This window comes from Coregonus clupeaformis, chromosome 36, assembly GCF_020615455.1.
Source record: "Coregonus clupeaformis isolate EN_2021a chromosome 36, ASM2061545v1, whole genome shotgun sequence".
NCBI lineage: Eukaryota > Metazoa > Chordata > Actinopteri > Salmoniformes > Salmonidae > Coregonus > Coregonus clupeaformis.
Genome location: NC_059227.1, coordinates 38,761,836 through 38,785,308, shown reverse-complemented (window position 1 = coordinate 38,785,308; position 23,473 = coordinate 38,761,836). Strand labels below are relative to the sequence as shown.

Genomic DNA, 23,473 nt, shown 5'->3' with positions numbered 1-23,473 from the left:
TGCTAGATGTGCAAGAGATTATGTGCAAATAGAGATACTGGGGTGCAAAAGAGCAAAATAGCAAAATAAATAACAATATAGGGATGAGGTAGTTGGGTGGGCTAATTTCAGATGGGCTGTGTACAGGTGCAGTGATCGGTAAGGTGCTCTGACAACTGATGCTTAAAGTTATTGAGGGAGATAAGAGTCTCCAGCTTCAGAGATTTTTGCAATTCGTTCCAGTCATTGGCAGCAGAGAACTGGAAGGAATGGCGGCCAAAGGAGGTGTTGGCTTTGGGGATGACCAGTGAGATATACCTGCTGGAGTGCAGACTACGGGTGGGTGCTGCTATGGTGACCAATGAGCTAAGATAAGGCGGGGATTTGCCTAGCAGTGATTTATAGATGGCCTGGAGCCAGTGGGTTTGACGACGAACATGTAGTGAGGAGGAGCCAACAAGAGCGTACAGGTCACAGTGGTGGGTAGTGTATGGGGCTTTGGAGACAAAACGGATGGCACTGTGATAGACTACATCCAATTTGCTGAGTAGAGTGTTGGAGGCTATTTTGTAAATGACATCGCCGAAGTCAAGGATCGGTAGGATAGTCAGTTTTACGAGGGCATGTTTGGCAGCATGAGTGAAGGAGGCTTTGTTGCGAAATAGGAAGCCGATTCTAGATTTAATTTTGGATTGGAGATTCTTAATGTGAGTCTGGAAGGAGAGTTTACAGTCTAACCAGACACCTAGGTATTTGTAGTTGTCCACATACTTCTAGGTCAGACCCGTCGAGAGTAGTGATTCTAGTCGGGTGGGCGGGTGCCAGCAGCGTTCGATTGAAGAGCATGCATTTAGTTTTACTAGTGTTTAAGAGCAGTTGGAGGCTACTGAAGGAGTGTTGTATGGCATTGAAGCTCGTTTGGAGGTTTGTTAACACAGTGTCCAATGAAGGGCCAGATGTATACAAAATGGTGTCGTCTGCGTAGAGGTGGATCTGAGAGTCACCAGCAGCAAGAGCGACATCATTGATATACACGGAGAAAATAGTCGGTCCAAGAATTGAACCCTGTGGCACCCCCATAGAGACTGCCATAGGTCCAGACAACAGGCCCTCCGATTTGACACATTGAACTCTATCTGAGAAGTAGTTGGTGAACCAGGCAAGGCAGTCATTTGAGAAACCAAGGCTATTTAGTCTGCCAATAAGAATGCGGTGGTTGACAGAGTCGAAAGCCTTGGCCAGGTCGATGAAGACGGCTGCACAGTACTGTCTATTATCGATCGCGGTTATAATATCGTTTAGGACCTTGAGCGTGACTGAAGTGCACCCATGACCAGCTCGGAAACCGGATTGCATAGCGGAGAAGGTACGGTGGGATTCGAAATGGTCGGTGATCTGTTTGTTAACTTGGCTTTCAAATACTTTTGAAAGGCAGGGCAGGATGGATATAGGTCTGTAACAGTTTGGATCTAGAGTGTCACCGCCTTTGAAGAGGGGGATGACCGCGGCAGCTTTCCAATCTCTGGGGATCTCAGACGTTACGAAAGAGAGGTTGAACAGGCTAGTAATAGGGGTTGCGACAATTTCGGCGGCTAGTTTTAGAAAGAAAGGGTCCAGATTGTCTAGCCCAGCTGATTTGTAGGGGTCCAGATTCTGCAGCTCTTTCAGAACATCAGCTGTCTGAATTTGTGTGAAGGAGAAGCGGGGGGGGCATGGGCAAGTTGCAGCGGAGGGTGCAGAGTTGGTGGCCGGGGTAGTGGTAGCCAGGTGGGAAGCATGGCCAGCCGTAGCAAAATGCTTGTTGAAATTCTCGATTATTGTAGATTTATCTGTGTTTCCTAGCCTCAGTGCAGTGGGCAGCTGGGAGGAAGTGTTCTTATTCTCCATGGACTTTACAGTGTCCCAAAACTTTTTGGAGTTAGTGCTACAGGATGCAAATTTCTGTTTGAAAAAGTTAGCCTTTGCTTTCCTGACTGCTTGTGTATATTGGTTCCTAACTTCCCTGAAAAGTTGCATATCGCGGGGGCTATTTGATGCTAATGCAGTACGCCACAGGATGTTTTTGTGCTGGTCAAGGGCAGTCAAGTCTGAGGAGAACCGGGGCTATATCTGTTCTTAGTTCTGTATTTTTTGAATGGGGCATGCTTATTTAAGATTGAGAGGAAATTACTTTTAAAGAACAACCAGGCACTCTACTGACTGAATGAGATCTATATCCATCCAGGATACCTGGGCCAGGTCAAATAGGAAGGCCTGCTCGCTAAAGTGTTTTAGGGAGCATTTGACAGTGATGAGGGGTGGTCGTTTGACCGCGGACCCGTTACGGACGCAGGCAATAAGGCAGTGATCGCTGAGATCCTGGTTGAAGACAGCGGAGGCGTATTTAGAGGGTAAGTTAGTCAGGATGATATCTATGATGGTACCCATGTTTACAGATTTAGGGTTGTACCTGGTAGGTTCGTTGATAATTTGTGTGAGATTGAGGGCATCTAGTTTGGATTGTAGGATGGCCGGGGTGTTAAGCATATCCCAATTTAGGTCACCAAGCAGTACGAACTCTGAGGATAAATGGGGGGCAATCAATTCACATATGGTGTCCAGGGCACAGCTGGGGGCTGAGGGGGGTCTGTAGCAAGCGGCAACAGTGAGAGACTTATTTCTGGAAAGGTGGATTTTTAGAAGTAGAAGCTCAAACTGTTTTAGGCACAGACCTGGATAGTATGATAGAGCTCTGCAGGCTATCTCTACAGTAGATTGCAACTCCACCCCCTTTGGCAGTTCTATCTAGACGGAAAATGTTATAGTTGGGGATGGAAATTTCAGAATTTTTGGTGGCCTTCCTAAGCCAGGATTGAGACACTGCTAGAACATCAGGGTTGGCGGAGTGTGCTAACGCAGTGAATAACTCAAACTTAGGAAGGAGACTTCTGATATTAACATGCAAGAAACCAAGGCTTTACGGTTACAGAAGTCAACAAATGATAGCGCCTGGGGAGTAGGAGTGATACTGAGTGCTGCAGGGCCTGGGTTAGCCTCTACATCACCAGAGGAACAGAGGAGGACTAGAATAAGGATACGGCTAAAGGCTTTAAGAACTGGTCTTCTAGTGCGTTGGGTACATAGAATAAAGGGGGCAGATTTCCGGGCATTGTAGAAAAGATTCAGGGCATTATGTATAGACAAGGATATGGAAGGATATGAGTAAAGTGGAGGTAAACCTAAGCGTTGGGTAACAATGAAAGAGATAGCATCACTGGAGGCACCGATTGAGTCGGTCTCCGCGTGTATGGGGGGTGGGACAAAGGAGCTATCTAAGGCAGGTTTAGCTGGGCTGGGGGATCTACAGTGAAATAGTACAATTAGAAATAACCGAAACAGCAATAAGCAAACCATATTGACATGGGAGAGAGGCATAAAGCAATCACAGGTGTAATTTGAGAGAGTTAAGACAACAGCTGGTAATGGCGACACAGTTTGGGCTGAGGCTAAACATAATCAGGATGCGGTACCGTAAAAAGGAACAGTCCAGCAGGCATCAGCTGTATAGCTGAGTTATCATAAGGTCCGGTGAACAGCAATAGGATAGTTTGGAGGTAGTTCGGGGGCTGCTAAAGCACTAGCGAGCAAGAGGCCACATCAGACGATTTCGTCGGCAGACCAGTCGTGTAGGATCGGCGGGGCTCCGTGTCAACACTAGGTGGTCCCGTCCGGTTGACAGAGAGGTAGATAGCCGGGAGATGGGCCTAGCTCAGGATGATTAGCCAAACCACAACGTCCATTTTGTTGCAGCTTGCTGGTAGCGATGAATCCGGAGTTAAAGGTCCAGTGATTCAGTGATTCCGGCAAAAAACGGATATGTTCTGGGTCGATAACGCGCTGTGCAGACAGTGCAGACTGGCCGAATAATAGTCCAGGCTAGAGCTGGCTGGTAGGTGGTGCAGGCCACGGACAATGGTGAAAAACCGCTAACGGTAGCTAATAGCAAGTAGCTAGTTAGCTGGCTACTCCCGTCCGGTAGACCGAGAGGTAGATAGCCGGGATATGGGCTCTAGGCTAGCTCGAGGCTAACTGGTGCTTGCATCGGGGGCAGTGGTGATTAGCCAAACAGCAACATCCATGAACTGTAACTCAGTAAAATCTTTAAAAATTGTTGCATGTTGCTTTTATATTTTTGTTCAGTGTAGATTCGAGCCAATGTTTTAAGTGGTTGAAGATGTTATTACTCTAACCTCATGAAAGTGACAAACTGACACGTTTTAATTTTCTTCAAAAACTACTTTATATTGAAGGAGTGGGTTTGATGGCATGCACATACACAGTTCGGCGCATGACGACCGTTAGACCCGATGACGTCGCCATGACATCGCCTACAAGCGTGATCGGAGATTTATTTTGGAGAAGCAGTTTCTGCCTACCTTCATACTGTACTGTCTTCGATTTGAGATTCGCACCACAAGTTTGTCGCCTGTTGATGACGTAGTTTTGTCATGGAAACAGAAAAACCGTGGACCAAAGCAAGTTGTTGTTTTTTTCAATATATGTTTGCATATAACGCAATGACTCAGTGCAGATAAATGTTACATCAAGTTCCATCTTCCACTCATCATGCGCTAGATGGCAGTATACTGTGGTTGAAATCTGGTTGAAATTCCATCACATTTCCCTCCTAGAATAATCAACATGATACAGGTAAGATGTTACCGCTCTCTCTCTTTCTCTCGCTGTGTCAGTTTATGGAAAATGCAGAATGAAAAAGCTATAACATTATTGTATTAGCTGCATGTGTATTTGATGACCACATCTGTAAATCAGACCAGTGTCTTTTATGTGTGAGGGGAATGAAGCAATAACAGCAAGGATTTTAGAATATTAATTTTATTCAGCAGAAAAAAGGTAGAAAAACAACTCGGTGACAAAGCAATGAAGACTATTTTGTTACATGCGGATGTGGCCCTCTCTAGTGACTGCCATTTCCTTACCACCAATTTATTTATGTATTTCTTTTTATTCCTTTTTTTGTATATTGTCTGTGTTGTATTATGTTATGTATTGTATGGCTGTTTTGTTCTAAACCATTATTTGACATGAACTTGTAAATCTTTGAAAATTACAATAAAAACATTGAGAAGACAAAGATGTGGCTACATCGAGATGACAAAATAGGGTGGTGGAAGCATTGTCTGGAACTGGAGTTGAGGGCACTTCTACAGTACATCACAACTCTCTTTGGCTAAACAAAAACTATACTTTAGGGTCCTATCAACCAAACCCAAACCCATCCCTTTGGAGTGGGAGTGTGATTTATGAGTACTGTCAATGTAGATTAAGAGAATGAAGATACATTTACAAGCCTTCTTCAGTTGGCTATAATATGAGCACTGGAAATGCAGTGGTCCTTAATCACAACATGTTGCAGTCCTTGAAAGAAACAAAATCACTGGGAACCTTTGGAAAACAGTTATTTTTTCTCATGTGAAACTAGACTAATTCATATGGGAGGGTGGTTTACATTTCTGGGTCATTCTCTTGACTAAAGAACAACAAACCTTGCGTTGGTGGACAAGGATAGACAATTTAATAAAACACTTTATTGACAGTGTGGAAACTACTTATGAAGCAGAATTTGTTCAGTCTTGTTGCTGGAGAGCTGGACTGTATTGGTTATGACAGGCCCTTTAGGCAGCTGGACAGGAGCCCACACTGACGGCCCCGATGACCAGGGCAGCTTTGCTGAAGCTCACTTGGCTCTCGTTCACAGTCAGGTTCCTCATACAGCCTGTGTAGGCCCTCCTAGTCGCAACGCCCTCTGGAAGAAGAGATTCTAGGACGATAGATCATAAACAACATTATATACACACTCGTTACTGCTAACAGCCTCTGTATCTGTTCAAAGACACCGCATTAAAAGGAATTGGGTGAAACTACCTATAGCTGTAATGTAGTTCATATGATTTTTTTGTATAGTATAGGTACTTTTGTATTTGTAATTTTTTTCAGCAACCTATACAAAGTTGTTACAGTTTGGATGTGATTTGTAGATGGGATCTCAGGGATTAGGCAGTGTTTAACAACTAGTATGAGAGTTGAGTATGGCCTTGCCACTGACCTGGTGCTCCACCAATGAACACAGGGGTCCTGGCACTCTGGGCGCTGGGGTTGAGTGGTCCCACCACATGATTGACCTCTGAGTCCACATCCAGCTGGACAACATTGGCATCTCGGATCACTGTGAACCAGAGGAGGCAGGAAGGAACACATTGTTATCAGTCACTGCGCATAACTTTAGGGCCGGATGATACCAGTATCGCGATACTCGTTAGTATCGTGGCAGGAAAACAAAACATGAAGCGGATTTAACTTCTTTAGGAAAACAGCTCTAATGTTGGAAACAAACATCATTATGTTGTCATCAGTCATATTTATTTATTTTCCAAGCTATATCACACAATATTTTACTTACAGCAGATTTTTAAAGGAACCAAATAATAAAACCTGCTTCATCTTTTCTTTTTTGCCATGGAAAAAACATTGCACTACTGGTATCGTCACAAACCTATATAACATGGGCCAATCAGTGTAAATAAATCATGGTCCCATCCTGTTTAAATCAGGGCAGTCAGTGCACTGAAGGGAATACTCTTACCTGTGACCCTGTGCCAGCTCCCATCACACAGGCCTAGTCTAGGAGTGACCTGAGTGAAGAACTCACGAACTCCATTGTTCACCTGCACCACCACCTGTGAGCATAGAACAACACTTGCATTGATGACAAGTCCAAGATCTACTAATAGAAAATCAGCAAATTAATACAGATTACTTTGTGTTAGTGGCTTACCGCTTTTTGATGGATATACATGGTGAGGTACTCCTCGGCTGCTGTGTACACGTGCAGTAGCACCCCTGACGCCACACGGGGGCGCACCTCTACCACCAGCTCAAACTTCAGCCCCAGGTTGAACGTGTCATCTGAGTGAGACGGACGGAAAGAGAAGTTCTAGCAAAGTCTGCTCTACAACCCCCCTCCCCTTTAACGTCTGTAACCTGGAATATTTCACTGCCCTTCGGCCAAATGAGGTATGTACACGTGTGAAACTTAGCCAGCCACAGTAGGGTGTGAAATTGCTCTGCGCTCATTCAAACAGCTGCAGCTCGGCTCCCAAGACCTTTGGGTCTGCAACTCTCCTCCGTGCCCTCGACTTTTCCACCAGGCCAAATTTTCACCACAGCTGCACTGGGGATATCGTATTCCCCTATCCTGACTACAGCTTCTCTGCTTCCCTGTCTGTGTGGTGATTGGTGAGCGGCCCAAGGGTTTTGTCTTCTTTCCAGAGGAAATATAACATGGCGTGTGATATAATTGACTCATTGTTTCCAAACAGTTCCAGGCCCTGCCAAAATGAACAGTGTACAACGATACAATGTCCTGAAGATTGCAGCAAATCAATGTTTCACAAGCTTTTCCTTTGGTATCATACTTCTAATTAATCTTTAATGGTTCAACCACAGTATGAAGCCAGAAGGGCCTTGAGGAGAATCATATGTGTTGGTGTATTACCCAAGGCGACATATCCCCCCTCTTCGGAGAAGTATATCCCCGGCTCGGAGAGTCCCTCGAAGCACGGCGTCACCCCGAAGGTCTGGGACACGGAGGACAGCCATTGGCCGTTCAGCTGGAGGTTCTTCACACAGCCAGTGAAGCTGTACGCAGAGTTTCTCTATAGGAGACAAATACAGCACAGGGAAGCGTAAATGAGTGGTAGTAGAGTGGTACTACCATGGTAGTAGAGTAGAGTGGTAGTCTGTGGAAAATATGTTCCACTAACAAATGCGGTCTTGCATAGAGGGGTCACGTTGGTGGTTTTCTGTTCTCTGTGGGAACCGTATCGTCTGAAGACAGCAGTCTGAAGTGAAAATACTTGGATGGCTCCCAGTGTGAACATATAATGGCAGAAAAGACTAGAGGACCATAAATCGCCCAAACATCTCTTGCAATGCTCTGTTTGGAGAGGTCAGGATCTTAACTATTTTATCCTACTTCAACATTCTTGGCCAGGCTTTGTGTTTCCAGAATTCCACTGTAAAAACTTTTTTACACATTCTGCTCCATTTGCCAGGCTACTAGGCTACAAATGGCACCCTGTTCCCTTTATAGTAAGTGCACTACTTTTGACTGGTACTACCCCTGGGTGTTAAGGGGTGTATCTTACCTGTATGTTCTTCTGGGCCCTCCCTGGGGGCACCCCTCCCAAGTAGAGGTGGCTGCTGACGTGCCAGGAAACGTTGGAGTCCTGAGCTCTGTCCTCCAGCACTGTCAGCCCATCAATGACTAATCGGCCTAGATTCCCATCACGGATAAAAATAACCTGCAGGAGAGACAGAACAGGGCTGTCACACTGAAGTGTTGGAGTATTTCACTGCTAAAAACTAGTGGTTTATCTTAATATAGACTTATATAGTTATGTAGGGGAGAGTGGGGTAAGTTGAGCCAAAGGGGTAAATTGAGCCACCCTTGTTTCTAGGAAATTATACACAAAATTAATAATTTGACCAAATATTTAGGAAGTCATTATTTTATGGAGTATATGGAGAAAGAAACCACATGGAAAAAGTGGTTAGGTCCAAAAAACAGATTTTTCATTATGCTCGTATCTAAACAAAAGTAGCTACTTTTATGATTGTTCAGTTGGGGTCTCTATAAGCTTCAATATGAGGTCCTAAAACTAGCATGAAAGTGCATGCTTGTAGCTGTGTGGACTAATACAGTCAAATGTTTTGCCCTGGGGTAAGTTGAGCCAATGGCCATGGGGTAAGTTGAGCCAATGGTTGAGTCAATGGCAAGTTGAGCAAATTGAAGTGTTTTCTTCACAGGCGTAATGCAAGGCATCATCGCTGTGATATGAGGTAACAACAGGGCTATGTTAAAAGTCTTTAAAAAAGTACAAAGTGTTACAGTGAGGGAAAAAAGTATTTGATCCCCTGCTGATTTTGTACATTTGCCCACTGACAAAGAAATTATCAGTCTATAATTTTAATGGTAGGTTTATTTGAACAGTGAGAGACAGAATAACAACAACAAAATCCAGAAAAACGCATGTCAAAAATGTTATAAATTGATTTGCATTTTAATGAGGGAAATAAGTATTTGACCCCCTCTCAATCAGAAAGATTTCTGGCTCCCAGGTGTCTTTTATACAGGTAACGAGCTGAGATTAGGAGCACACTCTTAAAGGGAGTGCTCCTAATCTCATTGTTACCTGTATAAAAGACACCTGTCCACAGAAGCAATCAATCAATCAGATTCCAAACTCCACCATGGCCAAGACCAAAGAGCTTGCTTGTAGCTGTGTGGACTAATACAGTCAAATGTTTTGCCCTGGGGTAAGTTGAGCCAATGGCCATGGGGTAAGTTGAGCCAATGGTTGAGTCAATGGCAAGTTGAGCAAATTGAAGTGTTTTCTTCACAGGCGTAATGCAAGGCATCATCGCTGTGATATGAGGTAACAACAGGGCTATGTTAAAAGTCTTTAAAAAAAGTACAAAGTGTTACAGTGAGGGAAAAAAGTATTTGATCCCCTGCTGATTTTGTACATTTGCCCACTGACAAAGAAATTATCAGTCTATAATTTTAATGGTAGGTTTATTTGAACAGTGAGAGACAGAATAACAACAACAAAATCCAGAAAAACGCATGTCAAAAATGTTATAAATTGATTTGCATTTTAATGAGGGAAATAAGTATTTGACCCCCTCTCAATCAGAAAGATTTCTGGCTCCCAGGTGTCTTTTATACAGGTAACGAGCTGAGATTAGGAGCACACTCTTAAAGGGAGTGCTCCTAATCTCAGTTTGTTACCTGTATAAAAGACACCTGTCCACAGAAGCAATCAATCAATCAGATTCCAAACTCCACCATGGCCAAGACCAAAGAGCTTGCTTGTAGCTGTGTGGACTAATACAGTCAAATGTTTTGCCCTGGGGTAAGTTGAGCCAATGGCCATGGGGTAAGTTGAGCCAATGGTTGAGTCAATGGCAAGTTGAGCAAATTGAAGTGTTTTCTTCACAGGCGTAATGCAAGGCATCATCGCTGTGATATGAGGTAACAACAGGGCTATGTTAAAAGTCTTTAAAAAAGTACAAAGTGTTACAGTGAGGGGAAAAAAGTATTTGATCCCCTGCTGATTTTGTACATTTGCCCACTGACAAAGAAATTATCAGTCTATAATTTTAATGGTAGGTTTATTTGAACAGTGAGAGACAGAATAACAACAACAAAATCCAGAAAAACGCATGTCAAAAATGTTATAAATTGATTTGCATTTTAATGAGGGAAATAAGTATTTGACCCCCTCTCAATCAGAAAGATTTCTGGCTCCCAGGTGTCTTTTATACAGGTATCGAGCTGAGATTAGGAGCACACTCTTAAAGGGAGTGCTCTAATCTCAGTTTGTTACCTGTATAAAAGACACCTGTCCACAGAAGCAATCAATCAATCAGATTCCAAACTCCACCATGGCCAAGACCAAAGAGCTTGCTTGTAGCTGTGTGGACTAATACAGTCAAATGTTTTGCCCTGGGGTAAGTTGAGCCAATGGCCATGGGGTAAGTTGAGCCAATGGTTGAGTCAATGGCAAGTTGAGCAAATTGAAGTGTTTTCTTCACAGGCGTAATGCAAGGCATCATCGCTGTGATATGAGGTAACAACAGGGCTATGTTAAAAGTCTTTAAAAAAGTACAAAGTGTTACAGTGAGGGAAAAAAGTATTTGATCCCCTGCTGATTTTGTACATTTGCCCACTGACAAAGAAATTATCAGTCTATAATTTTAATGGTAGGTTTATTTGAACAGTGAGAGACAGAATAACAACAACAAAATCCAGAAAAAACGCATGTCAAAAATGTTATAAATTGATTTGCATTTTAATGAGGGAAATAAGTATTTGACCCCCTCTCAATCAGAAAGATTTCTGGCTCCCAGGTGTCTTTTATACAGGTAACGAGCTGAGATTAGGAGCACACTCTTAAAGGGAGTGCTCCTAATCTCAGTTTGTTACCTGTATAAAAGACACCTGTCCACAGAAGCAATCAATCAATCAGATTCCAAACTCCACCATGGCCAAGACCAAAGAGCTTGCTTGTAGCTGTGTGGACTAATACAGTCAAATGTTTTGCCCTGGGGTAAGTTGAGCCAATGGCCATGGGGTAAGTTGAGCCAATGGTTGAGTCAATGGCAAGTTGAGCAAATTGAAGTGTTTTCTTCACAGGCGTAATGCAAGGCATCATCGCTGTGATATGAGGTAACAACAGGGCTATGTTAAAAGTCTTTAAAAAAGTACAAAGTGTTACAGTGAGGGAAAAAGTATTTGATCCCCTGCTGATTTTGTACATTTGCCCACTGACAAAGAAATTATCAGTCTATAATTTTAATGGTAGGTTTATTTGAACAGTGAGAGACAGAATAACAACAACAAAATCCAGAAAACGCATGTCAAAAATGTTATAAATTGATTTGCATTTTAATGAGGGAAATAAGTATTTGACCCCCTCTCAATCAGAAAGATTTCTGGCTCCCAGGTGTCTTTTATACAGGTAACGAGCTGAGATTAGGAGCACACTCTTAAAGGGAGTGCTCCTAATCTCAGCTTGTTACCTGTATAAAAGACACCTGTCCACAGAAGCAATCAATCAATCAGATTCCAAACTCCACCATGGCCAAGACCAAAGAGCTCTCCAAGGATGTCAGGGACAAGATTGTAGACCTACACAAGGCTGGAATGGGTTACAAGACCATCGCCAAGCAGCTTGGTGAGAAGGTGACAACAGTTGGTGCGATTATTCGCAAATGGAAGAAACACAACAGAACTGTCAATCTCCCTCGGCCTGTGGCTCCATGCAAGATCTCACCTTGTGGAGTTGCAATGATCATGAGAACTGTGAGGAATCAGCCCAGAACTACACGGGAGGATCTTGTCAATGATCTCAAGGCAGCTGGGACCATAGTCACCAAGAAAACAATTGGTAACCCACTACGCTGTGAAGGACTGAAATCCTGCAGCGCCCGCAAGGTCCCCCTGCTCAAGAAAGCACATACAGTGGGGAGAACAAGTATTTGATACACTGCCGATTTTGAAGGTTTTCCTACTTACAAAGCATGTAGAGGTCTGTAATTTTTATCATAGGTACACTTCAACTGTGAGAGACGGAATCTAAAACAAAAATCCAGAAAATCACATTGTATGATTTTTAAGCAATTAATTTGCATTTTATTGCATGACAAACAGTGGGGAAAAAATGTATTTAGTCAGCCACCAATTGTGCAAGTTCTCCCACTTAAAAAGATGAGAGAGGACTGTAATTTTCATCATAGGTACACGTCAACTATGACAGACAAATTGAGAAAAAAACATCCAGAAAATCACATTGTAGGATTTTTAATGAATTTATTTGCAAATTATGGTGGAAAATAAGTATTTGGTCACCTACAAACAAGCAAGATTTCTGGCTCTCACAGACCTGTAACTTCTTATTTAAGAGGCTCCTCTGTCCTCCACTCGTTACCTGTAATAATGGCACCTGTTTGAACTTGTTATCAGTATAAAAGACACCTGTCCACAACCTCAAACAGTCACACTCCAAACTCCACTATGGCCAAGACCAAAGAGCTGTCAAAGGACACCAGAAACAAAATTGTAGACCTGCACCAGGCTGGGAAGACTGAATCTGCAATAGGTAAGCAGCTTGGTTTGAAGAAATCAACTGTGGGAGCAATTATTAGGAAATGGAAGACATACAAGACCACTGATAATCTCCCACGATCTGGGGCTCCACGCAAGATCTTACCCCGTGGGGTCAAAATGATCACAAGAACGGTGAGCAAAAATCCCAGAACCACACGGGGGGACCTAGTGAATGACCTGCTGAGAGCTGGGACCAAAGTAACAAAGCCTACCATCAGTAACACACTACGCCGCCAGGGACTCAAATCCTGCAGTGCAAGACGTGTCCCCCTGCTTAAGCCAGTACATGTCCAGGCCCGTCTGAAGTTTGCTAGAGTGCATTTGGATGATCCAGAAGAGGATTGGGAGAGTGTCATATGGTCAGATGAAACCAAAATATAACTTTTTGGTAAAAACTCAACTCGTCGTGTTTGGAGGACAAAGAATGCTGAGTTGCATCCAAAGAACACCATACCTACTGTGAAGCATGGGGGTGGAAACATCATGCTTTGGGGCTGTTTTTCTGCAAAGGGACCAGGGACGACTGATCCGTGTAAAGGAAAGAATGAATGGGGCCATGTATCGTGAGATTTTGAGTGAAAACCTCCTTCCATCAGCAAGGGCATTGAAGATGAAACGGGGCTGGGTCTTTCAGCATGACAATGATCCCAAACACACCGCCCGGGCAACGAAGGAGTGGCTTCGTAAGAAGCATTTCAAGGTCCTGGAGTGGCCTACCCAGTCTCCAGATCTCAACCCCATAGAAAATCTTTGGAGGGAGTTGAAAGTCTGTGTTGCCCAGCGACAGCCCCAAAACATCACTGCTCTAGAGGAGATCTGCATGGAGGAATGGGCCAAAATACCAGCAACAGTGTGTGAAAACCTTGTGAAGACTTACAGAAATCGTTTTTTCCCCCACTGTAAGTATTTGATCACCTACCAACCAGTAAGAATTCACGGCTCTCACAGACCTGTTAGTTTTTCTTTAAGAAGCCCTCCTGATCTCCACTCATTACCTGTATTAACTGCACCTGTTTGAACTCGTTACCTGTATAAAAGACACCTGTCCACACACTCAATCAAACAGACTCCAACCTCTCCACAATGGCCAAGACCAGAGAGCTGTGTAAGGACATCAGGGATAAAATTGTAGACCTGCACAAGGCTGGGATGGGCTACAGGACAATAGGCAAGCAGCTTGGTGAGAAGGCAACAACTGTTGGCGCAATTATTAGAAAATGGAAGATGTTCAAGATGACGGTCAATCACCCTCGGTCTGGGGCTCCATGCAAGATCTCACCTCGTGGGGCATCAATGATCATGAGGAAGGTGAGGGATCAGCCCAGAACTACACGGCAGGACCTGGTCAATGACCTGAAGAGAGCTGGGACCACAGTCTCAAAGAAAACCATTAGTAACACACTACGCCGTCATGGATTAAAATCCTGCAGCGCACGCAAGGTCCCCCTGGTCAAGCCAGCGCATGTCCAGGCCCGTCTGAAGTTTGCCAATGACCATCTGGATGATCCAGAGGAGGAATGGGAGAAGTTCATGTGGTCTGATGAGACAAAAATAGAGCTTTTTGGTTTAAACTCCACTCGCCGTGTTTGGAGGAAGAAGAAGGATGAGTACAACCCCAAGAACACCATCCCAACCATGAAGCATGGAGGTGGAAACATCATTCTTTGGGGATGCTTTTCTGCAAAGGGGACAGGACGACTGCACCGTATTGAGGGGAGGATGGATGGGGTCATGTATCGCGAGATCTTGGCCAACAACCTCCTTCCCTCAGTAAGAACATTGAAGATGGGTCGTAGCTGGGTCTTCCAGCATGACAACGACCCGAAACGCACAGCCAGGGCAACTAAGGAGTGGCTCCGTAAGAAGCATCTCAAGGTCCTGGAGTGGCCTAGCCAGTCTCCAGACCTGAACCCAATAGAACATCTTTGGAGGGAGCTGAAAGTCAGGTTTGCCCAGCGACAGCCCCGAAACCTGAAGGATCTGGAGAAGGTCTGTATGGAGGAGTGGGCCAAAATCCCTGCTGCAGTGTGTGCAAACCTGTTCAAGACCTACATGAAACGTATGATCTCTGTAATTGCAAACAAAGGTTTCTGTACCAAATATTAAGTTCTGCTTTTCTGATGTATCAAATACTTATGTCATGCAATAATAAAATACAAATTAATTACTTAAAAATCATACAATGTGATTTTCTGGATTTGTGATTTTCTGGATTTTCTGGATTTTTTCCGTCTCTCACAGTTGAAGTGTACCTATGATAAAAATTACAGACCTCTACATGCTTTGTAAGTAGGAAAACCTGCAAAATCGGCAGTGTATCAAATACTTGTTCTCCCCACTGTATACATGGCCGTTTGAAGTTTGCCAATGAACATCTGAATGATTCAGAGGAGAACTGGGTGAAAGTGTTGTGGTCAGATGAGACCAAAATGGAGCTCTTTGGCATCAACTCAACTCGCCGTGTTTGGAGTAGGAGGAATGCTGCCTATGACCCCAAGAACACCATCCCCACCGTCAAACATGGAGGTGGAAACATTATGCTTTGGGGGTGTTTTTCTGCTAAGGGGACAAGACAACTTCACCACATCAAAGGGATGATGGACGGGGCCATGTACCATCAAATCTTGGGTGAGAACCTCCTTCCCTCAGCCAGGGCATTGAAAATGGGTCGTGGATGGGTATTCCAGCATGATAATGACCCAAAACACACGGCCAAGGCAACAAAGGAGTGGCTCAAGAAGAAGCACATTAAGGTCCTGGAGTGGCCAAGCCAGTCTCCAGACCTTAATCCCATAGAAAATCTGTGGAGAGAGCTGAAGTTTCGAGTTGTCAAACGTCAGCCTCGAAACCTTAATGACTTGGAGAAGATCTGCAAAGAGGAGTGGAACAAAATCCCTCCTGAGATGTGTGCAAACCTGGTGGCCAACTACAAGAAACGTCTGACCTCTGTGATTGCCAACAAGGGTTTTGCCACCAAGTACTAAGGCATGTTTTGCAGAGGGGTCAAATACTTATTTCCCTCATTAAAATGCAAATCAATTTATAACATTTTTGACATGCGTTTTTCTGGATTTCTTTGTTGTTATTCTGTCTCTCACTGTTCAAATAAACCTACCATTAAAATTATAGACTGATCATGTCTTTGTCAGTGGGCAAACATACAAAATCCGCAGGGGATCAAATACTTTTTTCCCCTCACTGTAGGTGTTAAAAGACCCCCCCCAGAGGAAGTTACCACCACTATTTCGACGTCATTTCCTGTCCTAGAGATGAAATGCACGTTTAGGTTCCACCTCCGAAGAATGACGAAGGCAACTTATATATATTCACACACTGGGTGTGGGGAATATCCATGTGGGGTTGATAAAACATCAACAAATAGGGCACTGACAGCTGTCAGTGTAGCTAGCTATCTTGCTAACCTTAACTAGCTAGCTAATATTATTTGTTGTTGCTACGCCATATTCAAAAGATTATCCAGCTGGCTCTGTGGCTTGTTCTCACGCTGGATTTGTCATAAGCATTGATTTAGGGAAAACTTCACCACAGATGGACACCACTGGCCTATCTCTGACTTCACCATCTATTGTTATCTCCAAAGTTTTGGCATTTTCATTAAATTGCGTTTGCGAATCCACCATAGAAATAGTTAGAAAGAATAAGATGAAGCTCCGGTAATATGGATAACTATTGAAAGATAGCTGATATGTGTCTTTCTACATTGTAATGGACATGGTGCAACCTTTGGTAGGTAGGCTGCTGGCAGGCTTCTGCTGCGGTACAGCAAAGCCAAGTCAGCCCGTGCTCATGGTTCTCACAAGGGAAGTGAAATGATCGGCTACAATGATTTTGCTCATGATCATGCACGACGCAAATATAATGTAAATATAAGTTCCTTGATTTTTCTTTCGTGGGTGCCTTTTCATTATCTGGATAGACACTTGTGGTTTTTAGCTAACATTACACCAATTAAAGCAGTGGGCTGACGGGGGGAGCGGGTTTGCAAAATGCTTTAATAGCACGCAATTATACCATTTATGAAATGGTCATATACAGTATATATTTTTTTTATACAGACTAGCTAAAAAATAAGTGAACATTTACAAATTATCTAATGGATTATGATAATTGTCTGGTAAAAGAAAAGTAGAGGTGCACAGATCTGTATTCAAATAGTTTACAAAAGTAGTTACCTTCTGAGATAGTCATTTTTTGGGATCTGTATTCAAATAGTTGTAGTCACCTCGAAAGTAACTATTTCCCCCCCGTTTTTTAAAATTAAATGTTTTATAAGGCATAGTTAAAACTATAGATATCCCAGGTCTGGTATACTGTATTTGTGACTGATGTCAGAGGTAAAAGTGATATATTTTAGTATGGATAATGGGGAATAAGTACATTTACTTACATTGTGCCATGCTCCATCGTTGTACTTCTCCAGGCTCTTGATCTTGACCCTCTGCTGACCCAGGTTGAATGTGTACACCAGCTTGCCATGGGCCAGGAAGAGAGCCATAAAGTTGTCCTCCGCCTCATCTGATGCATAAAAGATTATGCCAAAGGAGGACTGGGTCTTCAGGGACAGGGAGAAGTGAGACCTGGTGGAGGAAGGTGCACAAGGACTAGTACTTAGACCAGAGAGCATGTGACTAGTACTTAGACCAAGAAACCAAAGTGGAGTTCATGTTCAGGATTTACCTTTTGGTTGACTTCTGGTCAACCTATGTACCCACAGTGTTCTTCCCAGCCCCGGCCTTACCTCTCAGAGAGGGACCCTGGGATGTCTGTGAACTCCTGCCTACTGTTGGCAGTGCCCCCGTAGTGGTAGGCGTGGCGGGTGGCACGGGGCCTGGGGGACAGGTAGCAGGGCGTCTCCTCTGTCTCTCCTGGCTCCTGGTCATCACTCTTCAGTCCCAACAGGCCTTGTGGGAGGTTGGACTTATCTCTGCCCACCTTTGAGAGACAAAGGAAGTTACTTGACTTAGTAGTGGGTCAATACATGCATGCCTCTAGTTCAATATTCACTGATGAATGATGTACTCCTTCTGCATTGATTATACCAAGACGGGCATGAATAAAAATGAAAATAGACATTTCGTAGCAAACTGGGTTCATTGACATGTATGGAAATTAATGTATGTCTTTATACCTTCCTTGTATGGCCCGGCTTGGGTTTGGCAGAGTCCTTGCTTTGCTTTGAGAGCAGGGCAGCGGGCGGTCGCTTCACAGGGCAGTCTTGCAGAGAGGTCTGGACATTCTCAGTGTACTTCTGAAAGTCCTCTGGCTCAATGTCTCTGTCTTGTCTGAAGGGAGAGAGACTAGCAACTTAGTGCCAAAGACATAAGAGCCATAGAGATACTCACACACACAGAACTCTGTCTCCATGGAAACAAACTCCTTGTCCTCCCACTCAGCTCTCAACAGCAGCTCTATTTGTGAGCCTGGCTTTCCTCCTCTCATAGATAAAGCTAGGCAGCTAGGTTTTCACCAACCAACCTGAGCCAAATGACCATTTAGCATGCTCTCATAACAGCAGTCCCTGGAGAAAGGAAACAGGCTTACTAACAGTGTGCAAACTTGGACTTGTTCACTCGCTAAGAAAATACTCTTTACAGAAACACATTCAGCATCCACTGGCGGTGGATGAGGTCAGCTCCCCCATAAAATTACTTTAGTGACTTCTCTATATAGATGCAATCCATTACAATCCGTTACATCAAATGCATTAGGCTATGGGGCCACTTCCTACAATCCTGTCTATGTATTTCTAATATGGTCTGAGTGCTGTGGCAGTGAGAGAGTGTGACCTGCTGATGTAGGCATAGCTGATGCAGCCAGTGAAGTTCTTCATGCTGCTGCTGGGAGAGCCTCCGAAGTAGAAGTTCTTCACTGTGGAGGCTGAGGGGGCAGTAGTCGGACGTTTCTTCTCATGCTTGTCTTTGTCATCCACCACCAGCTCATATCTAGGATAGAATTAGATGGTTAATAAGGCAATTGTTGCAATGAATAATGATAGCCTATTCTATATTTAAAGAAACCTTTAAAATATGAAGAAATCTCAAAATGCCTTAACAGCAGGGCAATCTATAAAAGCACATGGTACTTGGGAGCCATACATTGGATTCTTACTTGTCATTATTCACTGAAGCTACCAGGAAATGGGTCACTCCATCATTGTACTGCTTCTTCTGTGATTTGACCCTGGTGCCTCTGGAGTTCAATACCACTGCTCCATTCTCAAGGGAGATGGTAAACTCATCAGACTGAAGGAGAAAGACAGAGGAGAGTTTATAACAGTTGTATTTCCTTTGTAGTTCCTTTTGGAACTCATATAAAAAAAAGAGAGCATTCTTGATTTAAGAATACATCAGTATACCCCTTCGCTGTGGTAGAACATGAGACCAGTAGGCTGCAGTGTTCTGAAGTTAAGGCCTCCCTCGAAGGCGTCAAAAGGAGATATCTTTGCCGCAGACCCCAGGTAGCTCTCTCCAGTGAAGTAGGCTTTACGGGACATCTGTTACAAATCAAGACACAACAGGGACATTGCCAACTATTGTATTTCAGTGGATTCTGTACTGTATATGCTTAGAATTTCATTTGGACTACAGTACATACAAAAGACTCCTCAGGACAACCGCTGCTGATGCCAATAGTGCCAGGTTCTTCCAGGAGGTTAAAGTCTTTCTTCTGGAACTGGAAGCCCTTCACACACCCCTTCAGCCCCACCAGGGAGGACATATCAGGCCTGGAGGAGAGGGAATGGGCTCATGGTCTCAGTCTCATAGTTTCATAGGGCATAGCTGTACTCAGTCTAATGCCAATGTTATAATCTGTTGATATTGTGTTACCATTGTAAACTATTCTTTCAAGGTTATACCTCTCTCAAGGTCCTTGGATTGGTGTGAGGAAGTGCATGTGTGTGGTGTTGGTTGGATAACTCACCTGGAGAGGAGAATGCGCGAGGGGGCTCCTCCTATGTAGATATCGGAGAAGGGCAGAGTTTTTTTCTCGTTCTCCATGGACTTCACGTGACTCTTGTCCACCAATAGAATGATCTTCTTGGAGTAATGATAGATCACTGACACCTATTAAAAAAAAAACTGCGTAGATTAGATTACTGTTGAGAGGACATTTATTTTATTCACATCTCACAGTTGTAGAAGGCACACCCTTGCAGACACAAAGAGAATGGGCTGATTTATATTTACCTCATGGTATCTTGCGTCATTGATCTGTAGTTTGGGTGAGTTACTCTCCATGACGATTGGGCCTCCACTGAAGCCAAAGTCATACATGAGACGTAGGAAGCCATTCTTCAACTCTAACAGGAAGACGTTGTCCTGGAAAGAAGGATTGAACCATTTTTTTGTAATTCATCCCAGTTACATGATGAAGATAAATGATTGGTAAATCTCTATGCTCTCTGAAGCATTGCAAGTCATAGCATTGCATCACTGACTGTGTTGCTTGTTCAAATATAAAGGTGACATTTCTGTTGCTATATTTACCCCATTGACCATGAGTAACAGGATGCCGTTGTTTGCTACTGTCCGAACAGCAATGTCAAACCGGGTGACAATGCCAAATTTACCCCTCCTCTCCATGTTGTTGATGAGGGCATATCCAGTTCCGTCAAACAGGTAGCTGGCGATACGACTTTGTGAGAATGCCAGCTTATACCTGATAAGGCAAAGAAAACAATGTTAGATTTAAGTCAACATTAAGTGACTTGTCTGAACAAGCCTCAGATGTAGATTCTTTAAAGGCAGAGGTAATATCTAAAGTTCCCAACAAAAATGTCTGGACAAGATGCGGTATATCATACCTGGGACAAGGTGTTGAAGCAACTACATCCATCTTGTGGGTCTGTTTGAAATTGTACAGACTGATGACATCGTTATTCAAAGAGGCCAACTCGATGCAGCCCACGAAAGGAGCTAGGCTGAGTGCAGGTGGAAGCTACAAGAAAAACAAATGAACAACATTCAGAATCTTATCTTGGAAGGGAAGAGTAAATACAGAATCATTGCAATACAGATTCAACCTGCTGTGTCAATGGTTCATGAGTGAAGTACAGGTTACATCAACATTGTATGATACAACGGTCTGCTATGCATTAGCCAATGCCACAGAACTCTGACCAGAGACTGATGTCATATCCTGTTAGAAAGTAATGCTGTACCCTGACATCAGCGGGGACGCCACCCATGAAGAAGACAGTGTCTTCAGGGTCCAGATCGAACAGGGAGTCGGTGCCAAAGGCTTCTCCCTTCTGAATGAATTTCTGCTCGTCAGTGGATGTCTGACTGGGTACGGTCAGGAACACTTTGCCATGTCTGCCCAGCCTGTCAAACAGAGACACAAAGCAGCGTGAATAATCAGTCACATCAACACCATTACCTCCTGCATGGGCAGATCAGCCTCCTAGCTCCCTGTGAGTGGTTAGACTAGACAGATGTACTGACCGTGTGAATGGATGGACGACCTTTAGCCTGGTCGCAGATCTGTGCTGTATGTCCTTTATCATTGGTTGTCAGTCATGATGGCATACATGTATGGCATGACAGCAGACACGACAAAACTATTGTCTAATAAGCATTAACTGATCTGCTACCAGAATATGATAGTCTATCTGTGTGGATCTGTTTCTTAGGAAATACTCTACTGTACCTCTCCACTTTGATGAGGTTAAAGACTGGAGGCCATTGGCTGACAGGCTTCGAACCAAGTGAGATCTCGACATCTTCCCCTCCCAGGTTGTAGACGTACACCAGGTTGTCATTCTTGATTGCCAGACCCATGTAGTCCTTCCTACCCTATTTGATATATAGCACAGATACCAAGGTTACAGGTTTTAGACAACATATAATGCATGTACTGTAATATGGAATCCCTGCCTGCACTCTTTTTCAGGAAAAGCAAAGCGTCCAAATCTTTGTTTTTATAAAACCAACGAATGGTCACTAAGCAACACCACTGCATCATTTACAGCAGTGGCAGAATCACCAGGGTAAGCAGCATCGTTAAAGAGAACAGAGAGGCCCAGAGAGGAGTGATCTGCCCTGCTGTCATTAAGCCCCTGTGGGTGGGGGGTAATGCCATTCATGTAAAGGATCCCCGACTTTGGAGGCAGTGGCACACACTATTGTCAACAGGGGTTTCCTGGAAACCTTTCGAAAAAGGCAACCGTCTGCTCTCAAAGGCCTCTCCTGCTCACATGATGACAACAAACCATTCATCTGCACACAAGCTCCTCTCCCTTTTATCTCAGGCAGTCCTCAGGGTCCAAGTCTGGGAAGTTTCAATAGCAGATCTGGGCCATTCTGCACCCCTTTCCTCCCACCCACCCACTTCTTGCACACAACAGAACAATGCCTCAGTCCGACACAGGGGCTGTTGTGGTCTATGCTGCTATCCTGATCCCAGATGTGTTTATGCTGTATGGCTAACTCCCATGGAGTTGGCTATACAGGACAAACATATCTGCTTTAGAGAAGAGCCAAGCTGCTGAACCCAGCACCAGCCCCGCCCCCTATTCCCTGTCCCCCCTCTCCCCCGAGCCTCCTCACGTTTCTGTCTCCCAGATAGAAGATGAAGCGGTCCTCGATAGGGTCCTTATCTGGGTCCACCCTGATGAACAGGCTGATGGTGGTCACTGTCTTCAGGTCCTTCAGGTTGGTGTGGGGCTGCACCTGAACCGACGACTGACCGTTGAACTTCATGGACACTTGGACCTATGGTGTAACAAAACATGATATATCTGTGTCATACGAGCTTGATTATGAACAAGACTTGGGATTATAGTAACATGAGACTATAAAGGATTTTGCTCATCAAAGGTGGTTGAAAGTACATTTCGGTTGTGATATAGTGATTGTTAAGGTGAAAATATTGACCTTCTTGGCCACACTCCTGGCCTGGGCGATGAGCTCTCTGATCCTCATGATGTTCGTGGTCACATTGTTCACTGGGTTCTTCTCCTCCACCACACGCAGCTTATCCAGCAGCTCAGGGACCAGCTCAGACAGGTTCTCCACTAAAAACACCATCATAGATTTACAACAATATTCCAACCACTTTTTTCTATTAAGCCACTACAACCATAGAGATACAGTATATCTCTGTGACTACAACTCTAGTCATGTGGACTAACATGTTAGAATATCCATCGATTCTCTCTATCCTTCCTTTGGCATTTTTTCGGAGAATCTCTGTTCAGTTTTACACTTGCTAGTTTGAGTGTAATGCTTAGTCATTAAGTCTTCTCTGTTGAGGATTGAAATGCTGCGGTTTGAATGAGTGTACTGTACCTGCTTCCCCAGCGGAGACTACAGCGCGGTCGAAGGCTGCAGCAGAGTAATCTTGGTTCTTCATGTTGATGGCCCACTCCTCTACCTTCTCGTGGATGGGGGTGATGGTCTCCAGGACCTCCACTGAGCGGTTCAGGGTGCCTTCAGCAACCTCCTTGGTGAGCTCCAGACGCTTGGTGGTTCTGTCTGGAAGGTCAGAGTGGAATTCAGATTTTTTTTTTACTACAGAGATGAGGAGAGAAACCTTGGAAGGGTGGTGAATACAATGACGTGTATGTCAGAGACCCTAGATAGGCTATGGGCCAGAAAAATAATGTGTTTTACCTGGCTCAATTCCCTTGATATCTTTCAGTACTACAGCTAGTTTTTTGGTGTTGTCCTCCATGGTCTCCTTGGTCTCCTCAATGTATTTAATCTTGTCCAGAACCTCAGCTTCAACCTCTGTGAAGAT

The 23,473-nt window shown here is 44.0% G+C and overlaps 1 protein-coding gene across 3 annotated transcripts in view; it reads right to left on the bottom strand.

Moving 5' to 3' along the window:
• Window positions 1-4,838: 4,838 nt before the first annotated feature.
• The window catches only part of LOC121552085 (laminin subunit alpha-4), a 35,134-nt gene continuing 16,499 nt past the window's right edge, over window positions 4,839-23,473 (bottom strand). The window contains exons 18-40 of one of the 3 annotated variants that reach the window (XM_041864788.2): window positions 23,347-23,463; window positions 23,023-23,208; window positions 22,609-22,748; window positions 22,282-22,446; window positions 21,383-21,528; window positions 20,895-21,057; window positions 20,538-20,671; window positions 20,221-20,392; window positions 19,921-20,052; window positions 19,655-19,797; window positions 19,328-19,457; window positions 19,089-19,226; window positions 18,842-18,975; window positions 18,520-18,675; window positions 17,862-18,015; window positions 17,472-17,665; window positions 17,121-17,310; window positions 8,187-8,342; window positions 7,535-7,694; window positions 6,815-6,945; window positions 6,623-6,716; window positions 6,086-6,205; window positions 4,839-5,800 (exon numbers count right to left, since the gene is read on the bottom strand). In XM_041864788.2, the coding sequence (XP_041720722.2) occupies window positions 5,655-5,800; window positions 6,086-6,205; window positions 6,623-6,716; window positions 6,815-6,945; window positions 7,535-7,694; window positions 8,187-8,342; window positions 17,121-17,310; window positions 17,472-17,665; window positions 17,862-18,015; window positions 18,520-18,675; window positions 18,842-18,975; window positions 19,089-19,226; window positions 19,328-19,457; window positions 19,655-19,797; window positions 19,921-20,052; window positions 20,221-20,392; window positions 20,538-20,671; window positions 20,895-21,057; window positions 21,383-21,528; window positions 22,282-22,446; window positions 22,609-22,748; window positions 23,023-23,208; window positions 23,347-23,463 (3,401 nt within the window). In that variant the 3' untranslated portion in view covers window positions 4,839-5,654. Of the gene's footprint in view, window positions 5,801-6,085; window positions 6,206-6,622; window positions 6,717-6,814; window positions 6,946-7,534; window positions 7,695-8,186; window positions 8,343-17,120; window positions 17,311-17,410; window positions 17,666-17,861; window positions 18,016-18,519; window positions 18,676-18,841; window positions 18,976-19,088; window positions 19,227-19,327; window positions 19,458-19,654; window positions 19,798-19,920; window positions 20,053-20,220; window positions 20,393-20,537; window positions 20,672-20,894; window positions 21,058-21,382; window positions 21,529-22,281; window positions 22,447-22,608; window positions 22,749-23,022; window positions 23,209-23,346; window positions 23,464-23,473 lie in introns of those variants that run through there. The other 2 variants (XM_045211412.1, XR_006657893.1) reach the window with 2 other exon arrangements.